The 18,974-nt window shown below is 39.0% G+C and overlaps 1 protein-coding gene across 1 annotated transcript; it reads right to left on the bottom strand.

Moving 5' to 3' along the window:
* Window positions 1-1,526: 1,526 nt before the first annotated feature.
* On the bottom strand, window positions 1,527-18,616 carry GOLGA5 (golgin A5). Its single transcript, XM_040068132.2, has 13 exons — window positions 18,479-18,616; window positions 17,275-17,890; window positions 14,766-14,987; window positions 13,543-13,762; window positions 12,877-13,000; window positions 11,854-12,057; window positions 10,556-10,726; window positions 9,910-10,038; window positions 7,903-8,001; window positions 6,055-6,280; window positions 4,769-4,874; window positions 3,782-3,845; window positions 1,527-2,897 (listed from the first exon to the last, which is right to left on the bottom strand). The coding sequence occupies exons 2-13, from the start codon at window positions 17,837-17,839 to the stop codon at window positions 2,817-2,819; spliced, it is 2,211 nt and encodes a 736-aa protein (XP_039924066.1). The 5' UTR covers window positions 17,840-17,890; window positions 18,479-18,616; the 3' UTR covers window positions 1,527-2,816.
* Window positions 18,617-18,974: the final 358 nt, after the last annotated feature.

Here is an 18,974-nt window from a genome sequence, read left to right on the forward strand (position 1 = left end):
GGTGCCCTATCAACCCTGTTCCTCATTTTTAATAATTTTCACTCTGTCAGACTGTATACTTTGTACCTGGAGCAATTTCAGGGAGGGAGGGAGGGAGGGAAGGAAGGCAGGAAGGAAGACCGGACTTTTCAATCACAAAATAGCCTGTTGTGCTCTCAAGGCACTGAGATACAGCAGCTGGGAAACGACGTTCCTGTTTTCTGTGAGTTATGATGACCATTTATTTCTGGTGCTAGGCTACAGAGAGAGGAAAGACAGCGTCAGCATTTGCAAAATATTTTCAAAACCCCTGAAGTGATATTCTGGTCTTTGAAGTGGGAGTAGTTTAACTGCCCAGTAGTTTGATAGTCCCTCAAGTACAGACTTGGCACTTGGAGTACCTTCCCATCACTTAGGAGAGAGGCTACCAGAGTCTTGTTCACTGCAAAGCCACAGCGACGCAACCTGCCCACAGAAAGGCACCACCATGAGGAGCTGCTTGCCAGAACACTGTCCTTATGTCACTTTTGACCTGTAGCTGTGGGTCACTTCACAAATCTACAGAGATTACATTGGGGACCAACACCACCAGTTGGAGGCAGGAGGTACATCTTAGCTTTCAACTCAAAATGCGACACTTACCTTCAGAGAGACTCCAACACATGGTCTTGCATGTTCTTGCACTGCGTTTGTGCAGGCAATGAACTGCGGGACAGAAATTCCAGTGTGTTTCAACAAAAGCTTTATCGAGTAGTTATTTCTTGTCTAGCTCTGAAATTGTTTAGCACTGTCCAGAACACAGGGCTGATGCTATTCAAGTGCGCTGCATCAAAGACTTGATCCTCAATCTCATCACAAGGTCACCACTAGAAAGGCCCAAACTGTTAGCGGAAAACAAGGGACAGTTCAATAGGCAGAAGTCAGCAGAAATCTTCTAGTGCTTACCCCTGTGAAACTTCTACCATAAAGTCTGGAGTACTGAAGAAAATAATACTAATCTATGATGGAGGCTTTTGGAACTTCAGTAAGTTTCACCAAAAAAAAAAAAGTATCTGTGCATTCCAAAGTTGTCTAAACAAAACAAACAAACAAAAAACCCACCAGCAAAAAAAACCCACAAAAAACCCAAACAAAAACCCAACCCCCTCCAAAACCAAACCAAACAACCCCACAAACAAACCAACCAACCAACCACATATACACACCCACCCACACACCAACAAAAAACCAAAACAAAACAAAAAAAACAAAGAGAAAAGGAAGTAAGAATAGATATAAAGCTGTAAGGCATTTATACCACTAATAATGTTCCCCCCAAAATATCACAGTATACTGAAATATCCGAAGATTCAGTGTTTTGGAAGTGTTTAAATGAAAAAACTGGATGTGTGTAGAAAATGAATGTTCCAACGTCGTTTACTTGATCTCCTTCCATACCAATCAGCTCCCCCTGGGGTTCAAAAGTGGCTTTCGTACCAGAATTGAAAAGAAAACAAGCAACATGAATTAGGCAAAATACAACAAATGTGATAAAGGGCAGACACAACTTAGAATAAATGCTCTCTTTTATTAGTCAGTTTATCCAAGTATTTCGGTTTTCTTTGCAAGATCTGAATCAGAGCAGCAATACAGTCATTTGTCCGCTGTAACATTTCCATAGGAGCCAGTGTGACAGACTTCATGTACAGGACCTAATGCTGTGTGTTCACATGAAAACTGAACCACATCCTTAAAAGAGTGACAAATTGCTTGCAGTCATCTTTTCATCACCCAGTTGTGAGCACCACACAAAAAACCAAGAAATTTCTTAAGGAAAGAAAGTGACCTTGTGTGATTGTCTATTGATAATTCATAATTACAGAATGCCACAATCCAACAAAACTTCTACAGCAGGTTTGGTATTTTGGGTTTTACTACAAACATTTGATGATGTTTGTTTATTAGTATATTTGGTGAGTGTTTAGACATGAAAAAATTTTAATGTTTTGATAGATTTCATATAGAAATAGTTTTAATTAAGTACCCAAAGCTTTAGAAAATAAATGTTTCAATAAGATCTAATTAAGACATGTACTAATGAGAGAGGTATAAGAAAATGCAGTTAAAATATACAAATTTCAAGTGCAAAAAGAAACGTCATTACTTCTCAACAGTTTAAACCCTCCTTCTCAAAACCCATCTTCCTCTAATAAAGCTAAAATACCAGCCTTTCAATAGGCAGTCCCGCTATTCAGTTGGTAGGAAAGATACGTCTATTGCACTAGAAGTACAAAGCTAAGAAGAATGCATAATATTTTATTCTTAAACTTATTTACAAAAATATATTGCACCAATCCATTGTCCTTTTTCCAGTTAATGTTAAGGAAAAGCCTATTATGTACAAAGTTAAAAACAGAAGTGCAAAAGCAGACTGAAAGAAATCAGAAAGAAGTTTATTTAAAATGCTAAATACAGTTTATTACCTGACCTTAGCCCACATCCAGTATGACCTAAAATAATTTGTACCAGATATATCTGCAATTTCAGAAATCCCTGCAGTTCTCTGCAGAACAAGCCTTATCTTTCCTCTAACCATCAGAGGGTCCACATAAAATGTAAAGGCTAATCAGAGCTTAGCTTAACAGCTTCATTTCTCCAGGTAAGTTATGCTCTTTTAGGTAAATTGAAAAAGCTACATAGTATTACGCACGTATTTGAAAGGTAGTGATAAATCAGGCATGATGGTTTTCATCCTTCCAAAACACCACGAGGAAAAGTTTGCTGATGTTTCAGGACTGATAATTCAAAGGCATTGCCAGTCCACATTACATTAGCACAGCATATGGTCCTGTCTCAGTCTACCTGCCACTGGGACTGTCATGATGCATTTCTGGGCTGTAGGTAAGGAGAACTATCATAACCCAGAGATGAAGCAATGCCTGGGAAAAGAGAAGAAATAAATTTAGCACTGGCAATCACCATCCACAGCAGCAGTAAATAGCTGCTAAAAATATTTTTTAAAATTCAAGTTATAGTAGTCATGGTCAAGGTTTGAGCTGAAAAGGGGTAACTGCCACTGACTGCCCAGCTCCTATACCACCACCAGCAAGTTTCCCTTCAGACTGCAGCTTAGGCACCAGAAGTCTTCGGTGTTTTTTACAAAGCCTGCCTTTCCACAAGTCCCTGCAGCTGACAGGCACCTGCCCTCCAGTGGATAAGGGAGGCACTTCACTTCCAGCAATTGCCAACCTGACAGTTTTGCTCGATGTCGGTGAGCAATTTTCTACTATTAAAGTCTACCAAGAAAAACTTGCCTTGCTACTTTTTCAGCGACTAGAGGAGATCATTAGCCACAGAAAAAAACAAAAAACAAACAAACAAAAAAATCCAAACAAACAAAAAACCCAAACAAACAAAAAAAACCCCAAAACAAAACAAAAAAACCAAAATGAAGAGTCAAATATTAAAAAAAGCTCTAAAAATATCATTTTCCTAAATGCAGTGCATGCAGGCATAGTAGGTTAATCTTGGCAACTGGTCACTATTATTTCATATTTTACTACTAGAAATCTACTTTCACAGGCCTTTGAATGGTAGTTATGTAAGTGTCTTTAAGACTGCGATACAATTTGTGAAAAACTGAAAACTGCCAAGCAACATGACGCAAAAATGCTGCCGTATAAGTATTATTTGGTCCCCTCCACTTGCCAAAAACCCACATTGAGTTGTTAATTATAGCCTCTTGAACATCAATCTTGCCATTTAAGACATGCTGGTATATAAACTGACTATAGAAATCTTGCATTTAAGAAAGCAGACTCACCATGTAAATGATTACAAAGACTCTTGCTATGGGATATCGCCTCAGAAAGATTCCCAGCCGAATGCTACACAGGTAGCAAGAGAAAACAAAACACAGTTCAACACCAAGCAATAAATTCCTGTTCTTCTCATCCCAGTCACCACACACTCAAACATCATGGCTTTGTTTCTCTCCTGAATTTTCTCAAATACACGCAAGGTTTTGCTGTCCTGAATTTTACTTCATGTACTCAAAACATTAAGTGGGGTGAGAAAATTCAGACCATAAAACATATCCCCCTAATTTTTTCCCAATCACAGAAATCCTTTCACAATGAAATTCAAGTACCATGGAAGCACAAAGGACTTTCTATCAAGGTATCTTGCTTTTAAAGAACTAAGAAGTATTACCGAATTCTGTTTTCTGTTGGTATTGGCTTCAAGTTTTGTAGCAAATCTTCACTGTGAGTACTGTCAATCCACTTCTCAGAAAGGGATCAAAAGAAATTTATTGCTGGATCCAGAATGATTTTCATTTACTAATTCCTCAAACAGATTATCTTCCAAGGTAAACAGCTGCACTGGCTTAGAAGACAAAATCTTGTCTTCATCAGGACTGAAAGAGTACAGACGATACTCCCCCACTAATACACTCTTACAGTGCTCATCACAGACACAGTCAACACTTCCGAAAGTAAAAAACTTAGAAGATGGTAATAAATTCAGTCAGATATTTTTTCACAACTTTGAGAACCTCTTGCATCAAAATCTGCAAGAGCTTTATTTAAATAATTGACAATAATTTGCAAAAGCACATTAATAAAAAGAAACTAATATCACAGGAAAGCACGAGTGAAGTGGGTCAATACTTAGTATTTTATACCATACTTTAGCAGCATTATTTTAAACGTTTCCCTTCATAAAAGGGAATAATACGCACCAAAGTGTGTCACTTGAAAACTGTAAAGGGATGACAGTTACAGTTTGCACTCCCTCAGGACACTCTTACCTGAACTGGTCTATAGTGCTGGCAGCTTTGCGGACTCTGCCGTACATTCCTGCCACGCTGGTATCCGTGTCACTGAACAGGACGGGAACGCTGCGCAGACGAGCACCTGGTCCATGGGGAAAAGTGCAAACACTTAGACAAGCTGTTGTTTAAATAAAACAAATTGATAGTATATAACAAACATATATAAATAATATAAATAAAAATAATATAAATAAAAATAAAATAAATAAAAATAAAAAATAAAAATAAAAATAATATAAAAAGAGTGATCATCTCTAGTGTCATCAATTCTTGATAAACTTACAATCAAGTCAAACTTTTCTTCAACTGAGTATATTTTTCAAATGTATTAGTTAACTAAATGGCTATCTTGATATTCAATTCCATCATGTCACAATAACTATTATTAGGTGTTTAAAATGATGGGCTTGATACTGGCACAGTTTCTCAAATTTTTTTTACTCTCTAACAGTGAAACTGATTAGCATTTCTGACACTAACTCCTACATTCAACGATTTTATACTTTATTTAAATTTTTACTATGTATCAATTTAATTTAAAAATATTTGATAATGTTACTTTTTGTGTAACTAAACTTCAGCTTTCTGAAGTTACTTACAATCAACTCCTGCTTTGATAAGCAGAGAAGAAGTCTGGACTGTTATTTCACACCTCTTGGTGATTGTCCCTTGTTTTTAAAGTTACTTAACATATATACAAAATTACAAACTTTGACTCTGAAAAGTAAGATCTCAATACCACGGGTCAACTGCTGAGGTTGCCCCAGAGATAGAGGACTGACAAACCAACCTCATCAGAACCATCATATTTCAAGCTGCTTTTGAAGAAAAACAGAAAGCAAGGAAGAAATTAATTTCAACCAGATCAATTCTCAAAAGGAAGTACCCCATTCTTACTCTCCTCCCAAACTCTTTTTGCAAGAGAATACTTAAATCCTGTTTCTAACACTCAGTTTAAACCCCAAAAAACAAGTTTATTTGTGTCTGTGACAGAACTGTTCCAATAGTGCCATAGTATTGAGAATTAAAGACTAAATTTGCTTTAATTAAGTTTACTGAAGGCATTTGCTCCCAAAAAGGAGCTTCTAGTTAACTCTTTTTTATGATACTGGCCGCTGTAGAGACGGTCTCTAGAACAAGCAGTCTATTTTCAGCACTCATTTTTCCTTACAAACTCAGACTTTCAGGGAAAGGCATTAGGAAGCAAAAAAGCCTGGACTGCAGAAAAGACAACAGTTTTAAGTATTGCATGTCCTATTTACCTTCAGCACCATCAATGCCTGCCATGTTAATGGAAGGTCCATTAGCACTTGTGCCTTGGACAGCCTTCAGCTGTTGCTCGAGCCGTTCCAGTTGGTACACAAGGGAGTTTTTCTCTGTGCTGAGGCTCTCTAACATGGTTTGCTTCTGAATTAGTGTTTCTGTCAGCTGATGAAGCCGATTTTCTAATTCTGTTTGACTACTACTGCTTAGAGTCTTGTTTGTGAGCTAAAAAAAAAAAAAAAAAAAAAAAAAAAAAAATAAATCATTCTAAATTCAAACTCTGACCAACTGACATATTACAAAGCTCTTTAATAACCTAGGCCTTCAAGAACCAAGTGACTCCACTGCCAAATTCCTGTACGATAATGCCATCAAAACTATCACCGGTGAGTGCAATAGAGGAAACAATTTAGACAGTTGTTAACTGTTTACCCTACACAAGAAACTCCATGTAAAAATGTATCTTTCTGTTTTCCACATCTAATCATATGGTAGTTTCTGCATAAGCCTAAATTTGATACAATGTTGATGCTATGCCTCAGAGACAAGTTTAAACAGCAATCAATAGCAAGCTAATCCAGCCTGGGTACCATACTTGCAACTCAGTGAGTATGTAAAAATGTTTTCAAGCAAGGAAGAAAAAACTCAGTAAAATGGGGAGAATCCAGCGCCATTTTACAGGAAAACATGAAATAGTGAAAATGCAGGGTATGCTGCAGAAGAACTGAGGAGCACCAAGGCAGAAAACATGATTGTACTAGCAAATAGAAACTACAAGGCGTGCAAATGGATCATGGATTTGACACAGATTATGTCATTGGATTTGCAGAAAATATTTCAAGCAAATGGGAATCACCAGATCTGCCATATGTGCAATAGCTCATCTATTCACTACAGTCTTGGACCTCAGCCGCTTTGTGGCATCATATTCCACAAAGATGTAGCTTCATTAACAAAAAACCAGAATCATCAGGAATTACAGATATCCAAAATACAAATTAAGTGCCTGCAATCAGGCAGGTGCAGGTAGTCCCAAAGGTCAGCACTACCAGAAAGTTCATCTGCCAACATGTCCAAGAAATCTGTATCACATCACAACCATTTCCAAACCCTGACATTGTAACTGCTCAGCTGACTACACCTAACTCCAGACTACCAATTTCTCCACAAACAGCTTACTTTTCACTATGCTAAGGTAACTTAACAGAACGAGGCCTATGCCTTATGCTGCCCAAGGAGACTGTGGGGGCCCACAAGTATGAGGAGGTTCCAAAAGGGATTAGACTGATACAAGGGAAACAGGTCCATCAGCACAGCAGTAGAACTTAGTAAAGAAACACTAAACACTAATTCAGCTGCTGATGTTGAGCAGGTACACTGGAGTGAAGAAAGTGCCCGGGCTCACATGCTGGCCCCTACTGCCACTGGAACAGTGGCAGGTAGAACAGTGGGCCAGATGGATCACTGAATCTGCAGGATATAACTTAGGTTCTTTGAACAGACACAAGGATCTTGGCAGAATTCATAATGACCTAATCAAACTCCAATGAGTTTTTTCAGTTTGCAAAGAGAAGAATGTTCATCCAACACCCCCCACCAGGTCTAGCTGGAACAGTGGTCAATTTCCCCCCCCATTTATATAAAAGCACATACAACTATAAAATAGGCTATTTACATGGTTCCCCTCTTGTATACCCTATTTTCAAAACTCTACTCTTTATTGAAAACAATTCACTGTATGTCACTAGTAGAATGTTTACAGGATTTTTCAGGACAGTTTAGTCAAATGAGTAGCTCCTATCACTGTTTTCATAACTGAAGGTGATAAAATTATTCTCTATACACACCTGATTTCTGAGCTTCTGAATTTCTTCCTCTCTGTCTTTTATTCTGCTTTGCAAAGTATTCTTTGTTCGATACAATTCTTCTTCAGTATAATGGAGTTCCTATAAAATTTATCACAATTACACATAAAAGAATTTATACATATACGTATTTTGAAAAGACAAACTCTAGTTATCTAGAGTTTCACAACACAACACAATAAAGCAATATGCTGCAATCAAATACAAACTGAAGTATTATCTTAGTTACATGTCTCACTAAGATTGGGGTAGGGGTATAGAGAGAGCTGAGTATCAAGACACAACCTACAGAGCCAATTAAATTCTTTTGTGGAGGCCGCCCTAATATAAATATCAATCCAGACTAGCTTACTAGGAGTCACACAATTTCATTGGGACCACAATTTCATCTTTCTTATACTTTCACCATTTGTTGTAATGCTATCTTAAAACTACATCAATAATGTAACAATTACAAAATACTTAGGGGGTATCTGTATTCCTAAAACCAACTCATTAATTCAAAATACCATTCTTTAAACATGTTTGAAAGCCCTTGGCATAGCTATCTATAATTCTGTATGACATGCATCTTCCTCTAAAGTTTAGGATAAATTAAGATAGCAGATGTGAAAGGAGAAGTAATATTAGCAAAAAAAAATACAGAAGAGTAAATCTAACTAGGTTTTGTTACTCCCATGATTTAGTGGCTATTTTAGCTCCCACTTACAGACCTGTCAAGCTTATGTTTTAAATTAAGACAATCTTCAAATCACTATCACTTCAGCTGTCAGTTGCTACAGAAAACAGATAATCCTGTTCTCCCTTTGAACCATCAGATGTACAAAAATATAACACCTCTACTTATTTTCCATCTTCAGTTTCAGAAACATTATGACAACCTTAAAGCAACCCCCAGATAGAACTGACCATAATTATATGAAGTATCAACACAAGCAATTATGTTAAAAGCACATGTAACTGAGTGTCATCAAAAGGAAGATTTCAGTTTCTGCAATAACTGATGCTTTTTTTAATTCACCTCACTCTTTCTATTGACTTAAAGCATATTCCTCAGAAGGGCAGGAGTAACAAAATACAACCTACCATCTGCTTTGACATAATAAACATCAGCTACCCATCAAGAGCAGACCTCGACTTTTGCCTTTTAATTAGTTCAAGCTGCGAGCTTCCTATTAAAATGTAATTTCGGAAAGGATAGATAATCCTTTAAGATAAATTGTTCCTAGCAGATACAGAGGACTCATGCTTTCTTCGTTATTAATTCTCTTTACAAGAGCTTTTTCTTACAAGGAAAAATTTTAACAGGATGCAAAGTATTCGTCCAATTCCTACTACATAATAAGTTTATTCACATGAAATATGAGTTTGCCCTTTTTCCCCCTTTCCGCTCTCTTTATAGCACACAACTGCTTAAATCAAGGCACAATTTGCTCAAAAAGATGACACAATCTGACAGAATTCATTAACATAATTTTATTAGCAATTTTTCTACCAGAGCAGTTTAGAAGTAATAACAATTAGACTCAGAACTAAGAGCAACAAATGGATTAAATAAATTACCTCTAAATTGGTGTTACAATGACATTGTTTTACAAGCTACAATTTACATATTAATTGAGCACAGGAAGTTTCACTGTAGCCACTTTAAGTGCTTACAGTTGTTACTATATCCCTGTTGTTTAATTGTTTCCCTGCTGAATAAAATTCAAGCTCCTGATCAATTCTGGGCACCCCCTTAGGGTCCTCTTTATTCAGCGGGATCTCTCTTCATCAGCAGTATCCAGAAAGCCCTGACCATTGCTTAGTCTGGGCTGCGTTTTCCTTGACCTAGCGACATTCGCCTAGCTTTTGGGGATTTCTTTGGAGTACTAGACAAAAATTTAATCAAACACTGCCAAAGTATCCAAATATTTTCTTACTGAGCCAAACACTTTGCTGATGGCACCACACAGGGCCTAAAAACAGATCCAACTTTCAACTCCTTACCTGTTTTTGCCGTTCCAGTTCAGCTTCTGCCTCTTGCTTGGCCATTTTGTGTGCTGATATCTGCTCTTGTAGGTCTTGAAGCTGCTCTCTCACTGACTCAGCCTCGCTTACCTGCTGTGTCTCCATATCCTGAAATGAACACAAATATAACAAGCTCACTAACGTTCAGACATTACTGAAAATCAGTCACAGGTGACAGCAAAAGAAGTAGTATATGCAATATTTCTTCAAAGAAAAGGGAAGGTGTGGGTGTATTTCATACAGAATATTTTTAGTAACACAGTCATAAAATAAATGCATTTTGCGAACATGAAAAGCCTCTGCTCCTTCCTTTCTACTGTCTACAGGCTAAAACTGTGTAAAATGGGCTTGCATGCAGCTGCTGTGTTGAGCCCATTATGTCAGCAGATGACTTGGATTACAGTGCTTCAAGGACTAGTAGCTCTTGCAGAAAAGAATAAAGGTGATGGCTAAAGAAATCACTATGATTATTAGGAAAGAAATGGTTCCCTCAAAAGGAGCACACAGTTCTGAGGGAAGAGAGAAGTAAGGCAATAAATACTAGAAATAACAGACCCACAGTATACAAGAGAACAGTCCTTTGTCATGGCTAACTGCAAATACGGGTCTACATAGGCACAGCTACCTGCAGCTCTGTTCTCATCTGTTGTATCTGCCCCATTAGTTTCTGTATTTCTTCTCTCTGAGTGTCTCGCTCATGTCTCAGTTCCTCCAGTTCCACCGTGCTTGCAGTATGGCTATCCAGGCCTTCAATACCAGAGCCTTCTTTTAAGCTGTTTATCAACTTTTCTTTAGACTGAAAAAATAAGTCAATACATTATTTATAGCAGTATTGGAGAAGTGCTCAACTAGAATATGCTATAATGACTGGTTTATCTGTTCTTTTATCCAATAATGACCCTAGAAATTTGAAAATGAAAATGCTTCCATATTGATAATTTTCCTGATTTCCTGTATGCTTTTTACTGAAAGCTTGTGTTATCTGTGGAAGAGTATAGCTTTGTTCTTTACCAGTGCCTGGAATGTTAAAACTTGTCATGGATAACAATTTTAGCCCTTTCAGTACTGAAACAGACATGATGCACACCAACAGACACTATAAACAAAACTGACCCCCTTTTTCTTCTGTCAACAAAATCAAGAACCAAAAACAATTATGACTCTTCCAGGAAAGAGGATAAACCTTTTTTTTTCAGAGTCAGCCTAGTGTTACCTCGACATTGACCTGTGATTTTAGGATTTTCATATTTACCAAGATGATTTAAAACCTCTCCTTGAACATTTAACTAAATTAACTATTCTAAAAAGAGATCTCTATCTTCAACATCTTGCTAACATTTATAAACAAGACTCAAACCAACCACATGGTATGGACATGGTATCTTTGACAATTTATATAGAAGTTGGCACAGAATTTTTTTTTGCCACTGTTCATATAACATTAATCACAGGCCACCTTTCAGGACATGGAAAAATACTCTCTGGTTACATGTTAAGTATCCATTCTATACTATGCTTCAGCCTCAAGCAGAACAGAGCAATATTCTTGAATGAAGAATACTGGATATGGAACAAGTAGGTTTCATCTATTTAATTATCTGGACTCTTGGATGTGGAACATACTGACAGATGATGCACAATAAATGCAATGGTTCACTTGGATTTTTTTTCAGGTTCAGGACCTGAACAACCATTTCAATTCCAGAACTTCATCTATAAACTTAAGTTTACAAAAGGCAGACTGGTAACTATTCTATATTGGTACAGATATGTATAGACATATATAGATATGTATAGATATGCCCCAGAACACATTACAGGTCATGTGAAAAAAAATACCACAAGTTAGATAATTTGAAGCATAACACCTTAAAAAAGCTAAAGAATACAAATCACACAGTATTTCTTCACAACAATGCTTACTTGGAGAATGCGAGTAGCTTTCTGTTTATAGTCTGTCAGTTCCTGTTTTGCAGATTCTAGGTGGCTTTTAGTTACTTTGACTTGCTGCTGGAGCTCATCCGCTCGCCTCTTTTCATCTAAATACTTTCTCTCTGCTACAGTTATCCCTTCTGCCAGGTTCTGACGTTCTGCTTCCACTTTACTTAGACGAGCTGCAAACTCATTCTGTCAGCAATAAAGAAACAATACTTTGTGTTAAAAACAGTCTCGACTTGAACCTAGGAAGGAAAAAAGAAAGTTTAAAATCAGCTACACAGAGCACATCACCTATCTATCATCTCCAACTTAAAGATACATTACTGCTACGTGGAAAGAAACTCTCCTTGCTTAAGCAAGTGGTAAATAATCTGAGTAAAAACATGCTTTTCTTTCCCTCACCACAAACAGCAAGGGAATAACAATCTTCCTAATATTCACATTTATTTAGCAAACTAAAACCAAGCTTGCCCCTCAAAAATATTATTAATTGTAGTATGACATATTTTGAAGTACTGTAATAAAACCCAAAACAGACAATGATAAAGATTTTCAGAGATGCTACTATACATAACAGAGGCCAAATTAAGTGTAGAAAACATTCTCTATCAATACGTACTCACATCTTTACCACAGAAGTGATCCTTCATTTTAAGATCTCACAGTAAAATTGTATAACAATATGCTGTGTAACAACACACCATGGAAAACTAAACTGATTACTGATTTACTTTTAAAACATGTATTAACATTCAAGTTAGCATAAAAAACCCAATAAAATTTGTCAAAATTAATCCTCAAAAACTTTTACTCATGAAGTTTTCAAAATAATATATAAGAAATAAATTAGCATCTCAAGGGAATTTAGTGCCACAGACAGCACATCCTTCCAAGCGATTAGTACCCTGAAGAGGAACTGAAGCCAAAGGGAGGAGAGAGCACATGGAACCTCACAGATCTGATCTCAAAAGCAGAGTCTAAAAGTCTTCCTTACTCTTCATGTCTAACCTGCATTTGTTTGTAACTTTCTTGTTCTCTCTTGAGTGCAGAGTCTGCATTACGCAGCCTCTCTTGGAGAGTTTGAAGGGCTTGATTTTGTAAACTGCTTCCTTCACTGTGGTCTTGTATTATCCTGAAATAGAGACACACATTAATTGGAAAAGAAGCAAGCTAGTGTGATTTTTAACATAGAAATATAACCTCCTGGCTTCCAGACCAGCTTTGAAAATTTGCCCAGTAGATTACTGCATATAGGTGTGAGGCCTGGAGTTAATCACACTTCTCCTCCCTGACCTATATTCTGGAACATCCACATCCCAGCAGTGAGATAAGTTCAGAAAAATCTTTATAATTGTGGACAAGCAAGTCTATTTTTCAAGGAAAAAAAAAAAATTCTTGGGACCTTTAGCTTCCTGCCTCTGACACAAACAAATACTTTACACAAAATGGATTTCAATAATCAGATGCCAACAGATGCCCTATTTAATACTCATTTGTCCTGTTCCCACTGCCAACTATGAGAGAGCAGCTTTAGTGCAAACTTTAATCCTTGTATTTCAAATCTTTCCTACTAGTTTATTATTTTTTATTCTTGAAGACACTAAGTTATCTACCTTGATTTTTTTCAAACTTACTACTATTTGCAGAATTCCAAAGTATGAAATTATGAAGTACCGTGATTTTTCACTCTGCAGTGCTTCCAAAGCTTCTGTCCGAGCACTTAAGAGCTGATCAGCTTCTTGCAACCGTACTTTCAGCACAGCTAGCTGTGAATCTTTGGCACCAACAGCTTCTGTCAGATCATCCACTCGAGCCTGAAGCTCTCTAACCACCCTGTCACTCTTTGAATGGTCAGCATTCCACTTCTCCACCTTCTCCTGGGATTTGTTCAGTTCTACAAAATAAGAAGTTTCTTTAAGTTTACAGAAGTAAATATTGCAAGGTCTTGTAAGCACTAAGGATGCACCTATCTCATTTCTTAAAGAAAAAAAATTAAATACAACCAAGCTGAAATAAAACTGAAAATTTATGAGCTACCGGGAAGTAACAAATGCCAGAGTGCCTGTCAAAGCACAACACAGAAAATTTTGAAGGTTATCTCAAAATAGACATTGCCTTGTGAGTCACACTGAAGATGACAGATTTCACCTGTACCATCCCCTGCTATGGCCTACTGTCAAATACCCCTGTGCCAAGAGAAATGTTTGTATAAAGCATCTAGTTTAAACCTAATTTGAGTTAACTGTCACATAAAAAACAACAGAAAAATACACCAGTCGTGAATAATGCTTGAATACTTAGAAGCTTCTGTTTTTAATCTAACATCACACATAACATTTCGCTGGATATTAAAGTCATGTGGCTTCTGCAGTTACTGTCAAAAAAATGTGGTACCCCTATTTTAAGTCTAACAGCAGGAGTTTGCTCTCTGTTCTATAGTTTAATTTGTACTCACATTTTTTACATTTGTCATTTCACTTGGCTTTGAAAAAGCCAGTGATGTCATATTAAAAATACTAATTTTACATTTTTACTGTCAGTTTCTAGGCATCAGAGAGTATAGTCTACTACAGACAGAAAGTAGTCAGTTTGAAGTATTCCAAGGAATTTGCTCATTTAAAAATAAGTATTTTCCAAAAGCCATTAAAATGCAAGAAAAGTAATTTAAACAAGGTATTTGCTGCCAGTGTTTTATTATGATGTAAGCTTTGTAACTTGAACACATTATTTTAATCAACATTTGTTTTATCTTTGTGGTTGAACAAGCCTTTTAATTTCTCCCATCTCATTACACGGGAAGACATATATGCAAATGTACCTGGAGAGTTTTTATAATAAATACACAAAGCACTGTTTTCTAGTTCACCAGCATTTTACTAATGATAGAGCTGAAGTACCTTCTTGTGTTTCTTTGGACCTCTGTATTAATGAAGCCACTTCTTGATTTAAAGACTGAACTTCGTTTCGCAGCAGCTGGTTCTCTAGGCGAAGATTGGACAGCTCATGTGATTTGGAATCATCATTAGCTGAAAGGCTGGGGCTGGTGACCGCACTTAGTGATGAATCCTTCAGGCCATTCCCTTGTGCTCCCAGGCCAGAGTCTGAACTGTCTGGAGTTTCTGTACAGAGAGGTGCAACTTAGAACGAATGGATGTATTTGTAAACTGCCTTTCTATAAACAGTAGTTCCGTGTTCTGCATGGATGGTTAAGGAACAGAGATGATAATAAATCTAAATAGTTCATGCTGAAATGGAGTTTGGAGCTCCTTCTCACAAGGGATTGCACAAAACAGGACTATTTACATGCATCATGCAGTGTTTTTGTTAATACTGCAAGACAAGACATAGAAGTTAAAAAATTTCTTATTACACAAATGGCACCTTCAGGATATCAAAACACTAGATATACATAGCAACTAACTGCAGGAATATTTAGTACAAAGTCATTTTGGGTTTCTATTCAGATTTTGCAAACACCAATTTTATTTCAAAAGACAGAACAATAAATGAACTCCTAGCGGTATTCTGAACAAGAGTCCCCTGGAGGGAAGGAGGGACCAACAGCCTTCTCCCATGCACACTTACAGTATCCTTGATTAATGCTGTGGAAGTTACAAATCCATTGTAGGATTTTTGATTCCACCAAGCAGATAGCTGAAAGCTTTGCAGCAATGTTAAAATAAAATGACATAGCAAGCAGTGAACAAACAAGCAGGCAATCCAAACATGCTGAATTTAGTATGTCTCAGGTGAATAACTGCTGGTGAATCCACAGGGCCAGACTGCAACTAATTCTAAGCAAGACTGCAGTGCAATTGTTAAAACATTACTTCCTTCTCCTTGTGATCACCAACCAAGCTGCTTCACCTCTCCTCTTACCACCCCAAGCCCAGGGAACAGGGGCACATTATTAATTCTGTGCAACACCACACCCACAAGTAGCAGCAGTGACAGGAAGATTTCTTCCACATTCTCTCAAGCCCTGATTAAGGCAATCCTAAGAAGCGCCATTATCATTCCTTTGATTTATTTACAGTTTCCAACTTATGAAATTATTTAGGCTCATTTCTTTGCCTCGAAAACTCAGTAGATGAATTAAGCTAATGAAGCAAGAAATGAGCCATTTATAGCACAGATTAGATTATAACCACGGCAATATACAAAGTATAATGTTAATTGATTTTGTTTATAGCTAATGTATCATAAGCTACTTCAACAGTCCTGTGCTGAATATTTAAGAGACACATCTATCTGTACAATCAACTTTGAAAAACAGCATGTTCAAATCCTGGATTGTAACTGCATTCTTTCTTACTTAGCAGCTCCACGATGCAAACTCTGCTCAAAAGTCCTCAGAAGCAAATTCAACAAGCCACACGGAGCAAAACAAATGCTTCTTAAGCACCAACCAGCAAGGCCATAGAGCCACATCTAACATATCTGTATTATTTATTAGTAGTAAACCGTACTAAAAAGTCACGGACTCAGAAATAGAAAAATATTCAGGTTTGGAAATTATCCCTTTTTATGTCTAAAGCTTTTCAGCATACATAATGTGCTAAGTAAAAAACTGCCATTTACATACTTTACATGCTCAAAGTACTAAACAAATAATAAAGTTTTGAACTACATTGCTAATAACAGAACCACTTGTTTTGATTTTATAAAATAACTAACAGCAAAGTAGCACAGCACCAAGGATGGAGTACAGACTGAACAGGCTGGTAGAGAACGCAAGCTCCTGACCCTTCCCAGCCACATGCTCTTTTGTGTGCTTGACTTGAGCCCAGCCCCAGCTTTTGACTGTCTGCCCTCAAGGCTTATTCAGGCCTCTGGATTTAGACTGCAGTCATGAACTCCATCTGGCAAACCCAGAGGCTTTATATCTCTGGCTCTCTCATGCCTTTCTGCATCCAGCTTCCTGCAGGACAAGCAAGTTTGCCAGCTCACCCCTCCTGCATGGTGGAACAAGGAACACCTCAGCCCATGAGCTGCACTGGGCAGCAGCCAACACCATTGATCCGTGGGTAAAAGTCACTGCCCCTCCCACACGGCAACAACAGCTGAGTGACCAAACAAAAGCAGCACCTGTGCTCTACATGGGGACATATGGGGCTGACACAAGGTTAGACCACAGCTCAGAGAGGTCAGGGTGAGCAGTAGCAACAAGGTAGATCCAGAGCACAAGAGATTTATGCATCAGTTATGTAGTTTGTCAAATTAGCATGGTATCTGGTATTACCCCAGTGACGAAAAAATGTGAAAGGCCCTGCTGTACCTCACCCATTTGCCATACTACCACCATTAAATGGTTCATGAAGTGACATGAAGTTTCATGCGTTACCTAGCCTTACCCTAGACATACTTGGGTTTTAAATATCTCTAGGTTTAATACTATTTAACTACCATTGCCTTGGCTCCTGAGGGAATTATCTTCAGTAGTTTTTGCACTCTGGGTACTTGTAGACACAGAACTAATGCTTGAAGTCCGAGAGTGATTCTGAAGAACAGGTGCCTTGCTCTTCTCCTTTTTAGAATCTATCCTTCCATTAGGTTCTTTCTCTGAACTGTTGAGAAAATCAAATAGCAACTCATCATCAGGTTCTGACTTTTTTCTTCTCACAAAATGTGAGGCAGCTCTGGGTGTGGAAGCATTTTCTACTGGAGAAGCTGCCTCTGAAGACATCTTACGTGCTGTTTTAACATTTGCTGTTCCTGCCAGGATTGTGGCCTTTTGGTGTTTAATATTTTCAGCTGCTGAGGAGATGTAGGCTGCTTTGGATGACGTCTGGTATTTCAGTTCTCCAGTATGCTGTTGCACTTCAGAATATTCATTGGTAGAGTCTAAGTTCTTATTACCATAAACTGTACTGCTTGATGTGTCTTTTTTGCTCAGAGCTGATGCAGCTCCTTGATCAACTCTGTTGAGTAGATCCTCTGCCTTTCCAGCGAGATCAGCAAGCCAAGACATGATGAGTGTCTATTGATGAACTTTGTACAATTAAAATTTCAGGACCATATACTGCAAAAGACAGATGGATTAAAAATCAGATTGCTGCTGATAATGCAAGATGTATTTTTTACCTAAACAATTGTTGTGTTAAGCTATTAGTGCTGTAGTTATTATATACTACTTGTCTTCTACTTATTTGTTATTTTGCTGTTTTGGTAACTAGTGGAAATACAACTAATCAGTTTCTGAGGAAAACAAACGAAACCTAGGTTTTTAAATCTTGGTTATTAAAATCAGACCACTGCATCAATTTCAGGTACGATCAGCTGCTGCAGAGTATCACAAAGAGAAAACAATTATGACATAGATCTTAGACGTCTGGCCTGCAAATTCCGAACCTGGTTCAGGCAGATCTCCCCCACAAACTCTGCAGCCCGCTGCCTCCCCCGTGACACCAACACAGCGGACAGGTGCGGGCCTTCACCCGCACCACGGGCCTGCGACACCACAGCGGTGGCGTGTGTCTCTACCCCAGCTCCCGGGAAGGCGACGTTCAGAGTGGCCGCTGCCCCCCACCCCAGCACCGCCTGTCCGCCGCCCCCCCAAGGCCCGGCCCCGCTCAGGAGCGGCGGGAGCCCCAGCACGGCCCGGCCTCACCTCCTGCAAGCGCGGGGAACGCCCCGGCCCGAGAGGAACCGTGAAAGGCCGGCGGTCAGCGCGGGGCCGGGAACCGAGCCGGGCGGCTCAGCCCCATCGCTTCCGGCAGACGTGGCCGCCTTTCCGGGGGCGCCGCGCACAGGCGCAGGGGGCGCCGCCCCGCCCCCGGGGTGCCCAGGCCCCGCCCCGGCCGCTCTCAGGCCCCGCCCCAGCAGCGCTCAGGCCCCGCCCCAGCAGCGCTGAGGTCTCGCCCCAGCAGCGCTCAGGCCCCGCCCCCGCCGCGCTCAGGCCCCGCCCCCGGGGTGCTCAGGCCCCGCCCCCGGGGTGCTCAGGCCCCGCCCCCGCGGCTCTCAGGCCCCGCCTCAGCAGCGCTCAGGCCCCGCCCCCTCAGGCCCCACCCTCCGGGCGCGCGCGCCCCCTGGCGGTTCTCTGATTAATCTTTGAGGTGATACTTGTCAGGAGCTGCGAATGCCGCAGGATCACAGAATTATCTATG

This window comes from Hirundo rustica, chromosome 6 (assembly GCF_015227805.2).
Source record: "Hirundo rustica isolate bHirRus1 chromosome 6, bHirRus1.pri.v3, whole genome shotgun sequence".
NCBI classification, from domain to species: Eukaryota; Metazoa; Chordata; class Aves; order Passeriformes; family Hirundinidae; genus Hirundo; species Hirundo rustica.